Source organism: Nuphar pumila, chromosome 5, assembly GCF_984573655.1.
Source record: "Nuphar pumila chromosome 5, dmNupPumi1.hap1.1, whole genome shotgun sequence".
NCBI classification, from domain to species: domain Eukaryota; kingdom Viridiplantae; phylum Streptophyta; class Magnoliopsida; order Nymphaeales; family Nymphaeaceae; genus Nuphar; species Nuphar pumila.
In genome coordinates, this window is record NC_143253.1 from 25057433 (window position 1) to 25061529 (window position 4097).

The window sequence follows — 4097 nt, forward strand, 5'->3', positions numbered from 1 at the left end:
TAAGTCTTTACAACCACTTCTTTTCAAGAATCATCATTTTTTTTTGCACCAATGGAGAAGAGGGTACTTAAGTCTTTGCAATCATATCAAACTCCAATGCTAATTAATGCTGACAAACATGAGGATACGACGTGGTGCTCTTTGGGACCCCCGAACATGAGATGTTGCTAACTGCTCTGTGGGGGGGACATATAACCTGTTTTGCTCCAAGAGGGAGGTCTCTGAAATTATGGGCATCGATGTTCTGCTTTGGTTCGTCTCCTTCATGGCTTGCATCTATGCCTACCTCCTCTTCTCAAACAAACTGCGCAACCTTCCACCAGGCCCGGTGGGGTTTCCCATCGTTGGTTCCCTCTTCGAGCTCGGCCACAAGCCCAACGAATCACTCTCAAACCTTTCTTGGAAATACGGACCCCTCATGACCCTACGCCTCGGTTTCAGAACGACGGTTGTGGTCTCTTCAGCCAAGATGGCCGAAGAGGTTCTTCGGAAGCACGACCGAGCCTTCGCAGGCCGAACCGTCATCGACGCCGTGAGATTGTCGGGCCACACCAAAGCATCGTTGGTGTGGAACCAACTCGGCCCCAGATGGCGAGACCTGAGGCAGATCTGCAACGCCGAGATGTTCTCAGCCAAACGACTGGACGCGCTTAGGGGCCTCCGGGAACAGAAGGTGCGATCCCTCACTCAACGCGTTCGGGCCGCATGCGCAGACGGCCTTCCCGTCGACATCGGCGAGTGCGCCTTCGTCACTTCCATCAATTTGGTGTCCAACACCATCTTCTCGCAGGATGTGGTGGACTTCGAATCCGAGTCGGCCGGGGAGTTCAAGAGCTTGGTATGGGACATCATGGAGACGGCCGGAAGGCCGAACTTGTCTGATTACTTCCCGGCGCTGAGGTTGGTCGACCCTCAAGGTCTGCGGCGGCACATGACGGTTTGTTTAGCGAGACTGCACGCCTTATTTAACGAGATGATTGACAAGCGGTTGGAGTCCTATGCTAGGAACGGACGTGCGGAGAACCACGATTTCCTCGATGCTCTTCTCCAGCATGTTAGAGACTCTGGCGAGGAGTTCAATCGGGAGGATATTAATCCTTTGTTAGCGGTATGTTTCTCTGCCACCCCTGTGATTTTAGTTTGCCAAACTTCTCCGGCCATTATTGAGCGAGTGAAGCAGTTTCTCCGCAATTGTCTGAGAAAAAAAAAAGCCTCATCGGAACCGGGTCAGGTATGCCCGACTAGTTACTATCCCCCATCTCAGTGATGAGAGCTCGGCTTCGAAACCGGGTCAGGTATAAACAGACGATGTGAAAAAGAATTAAAGGGAGCCGGTCTCAAGGGTTACTGTGTTTGGGGCGAACACCTGTTAACAGGTGTTGGGCCTTTTTGACGGGATTGGCAGGCGTGCGGCCCCCTTATAAAAGGAGGGGGCAGGTGAGCATGTATCCGTCGGTTGTTGGCCCAAAAATCTGCTTCGGGGCCCAAAGTCTGTCACCCTTTACTCGGGTTCCATCTCCTTCCTGTAACCTACCTTGGTGTTAATTGGGGAATAACTTCAACTTAGGCAGTATATACCTATTTATGTGATGGGCCGCGGGACACATGAAGCCACACACACATTCTCGTATCTCCTGTTTCTCGTTGAGAGTTTGGTGTTGAGGGGGATATCCCAATTAACATTTCTGTGTAACAGGACATGTTCGTAGCAGGTAGCGATACAAGCTCTGCCACTGTTGAATGGGCGATGGCCGAACTGCTCCGCAACCCAGAAAAGATGGCCACCGCTCGATCGGAGCTTGACTATGTTATCGACAGGAGCCGTGTGGTGGTGGAGTCGGATATTCCGCATCTCCCTTACTTGCACGCAGTCGTGAAAGAGACCCTTAGATTGCACCCACCGGTTCCCTTTCTCATACCACACAGAGCAGATGAGACTGTGGAGGTGGCTGGGTTCTGTATACCCAAGCACACACAAGTGCTGGTTAATGCATGGGCTATTGGAAGGGATTCCGGGTTTTGGGAAAACCCAAATACGTTTCTGCCGGAGAGGTTTGTGGGGTCAGACGTAAATTTTAAGGGTCAGCATCTACAGTTCATTCCATTCGGGGCAGGAAGGAGGATCTGCCCCGGCTTGCCTTTGGCTCTCCGCATGGTCCATCTGATGCTGGCCTCTCTCATCCACTCCTTCTCTTGGAAGCTTCCAGATGGGATTGCACCCCACCAACTAGACATGAGTGACAAGTATGGCCTGACATTGCAGAAGGCTGTGCCTCTCCGTGTCGTTCCCTCTTAATTTGTAGGTTCTTGCCATCTTCACTACCTTAAATAATGGGCATGTAAGTGTCATATGGCAATATTAAGAAATAGCCAATGCCACGAGAAATTTGATTGAGAACTTCCATCATTTGATCTTATATATTAATATATAAAAAAAACTGGGGTTGTTGGCTGTCCTTTGCCTACATTGATGAACTGTCATGTGAAAAAATTAATTATCAAAATGGCGAGTTTTTTTTTATGGAAGAAAAACTTGTCAGAAACTCATTTTTTATTTTGTTTGGCACTGGCCATCCATCAACATGAGCCATGAACGTTCGCAGCTATCAATCACTTAATATATATATATATATATAGATATATATATTTTATATAAAATTAACATGACGTTTTTTACACTTTCATCTTACGGCCAAGCTAAAAACCAGTGTTGTGGCGTTTCTGTGATGCGCTCCTCATCAACCTCCGACCAGTTGTGACCACCGACCACCGGACGACCGGCATATCCCTCGCTTCCGTACCAGCTGGGCGGGTGGTCCTTCTCTTACTGCCTCCCCTCCCACCGCTTCACTTCCATTCCAATTGTGAGAGGCGTACGCCTCATAGGCGAAGCGCAGGCTCAACGCCTCGCTTTGCCTCATCGCATTTAACAACCTTGCTAAAAACCAACACAAGCCAAGCTAAGACCTTAATTCACTGGTAAACGTGGGGGAGACCGAATACCAACTTTACCTTTAATTATGAGTAGGGGTGTCAATGGGTTGGGTTTACTCAAACCCGACCCGAACCAAACTCTATAGGGTTCGAGTATAGTGATAAATAATAAGACCCAATGGTCCAATTAATACATGGACCTAGGTATAGTTTGTAAAATTTTATATCAGACCCGAGTTCTGATTAAGACCCATAATTTTTAATGTAAAATGATAAAAAAATATGATTTTATCGGGTGTGGTTAGAGTCTGGTTCATGTAGTTCTTATCAGGTTTACAGTAAACTCGATTAAACCTCAGTCCGGACCCAATACCTTACCCAAAAAATGGATCCAAGTCTGGTACCTGACCACTCCTCCATCCAGCCTGTCACCTGTGGGAGTGACCCGTAGCACCTGTCCGAAGCAGATCAGGTCATGCTGAAAATGAGCGTTTTTGCTCATGCTGACATCGTGGCCATCCGATTTGCAATTTAAAAAGTTCAAAAGTCAACAAAACCACGTGGCATTCATCCAAAATGCAAACAGACGGCCCAGATGTCTGGTGTTTTAAGTTCAGTACAACGTTGAATCAGGCTATTTTTTAATATAAAAAATACAAATTTTAATATTTTTAAATATTATTTTAATGGTATTAACAAGTGTTACGACACGGTATGTTTTTTACAGAAAGATTCACTTGAATAATGATTTGTTTGTTCACACGTGGCGGTTTTGGGAGGGGCGATGGCAGACCCAATAGAAATCGTTCTAATGAGATTCGAATCTGCAACGAACCAATAGGGAAGTGACGTGCACCAACTGCTCTTTCCAGTGGATAGGATTCACTTTGGTGCATTTTAGTGATGTTGTTACTAAATCCGCCCAATTCATCGCTGTTGCTGCAACCTTACCCAGCTCCACGTGTCCTCATAGGCCTAGCGCTTCACTTAAGGAGGATATATTAATTAATTAAATCACTTTTGGGTATGAAAAAGAAAAAATTAGGAAACGGGGCTTGTATATGCCACACAGTTTAACACTCTGTAAACCTGCACTCTCCCTTCATAAATAATTTTTTAGCCAAATCCAAATTGGTTTGGGTTGTATTTAAGACCAATATAAA

At 46.5% G+C, this 4097-nt stretch overlaps 1 protein-coding gene across 1 annotated transcript; it reads left to right on the forward strand.

Annotated features, from left to right (window-relative positions):
* Nucleotides 1–204: 204 nt before the first annotated feature.
* LOC149837161 (geraniol 8-hydroxylase-like) lies at nucleotides 205–2462 on the forward strand. Its single transcript, XM_090005860.1, has 2 exons — nucleotides 205–1108; nucleotides 1697–2462. Exons 1-2 carry the CDS (start codon nucleotides 230–232, stop codon nucleotides 2294–2296), a joined length of 1479 nt encoding a protein of 492 aa, XP_089861986.1. The 5' UTR covers nucleotides 205–229; the 3' UTR covers nucleotides 2297–2462.
* Nucleotides 2463–4097: the final 1635 nt, after the last annotated feature.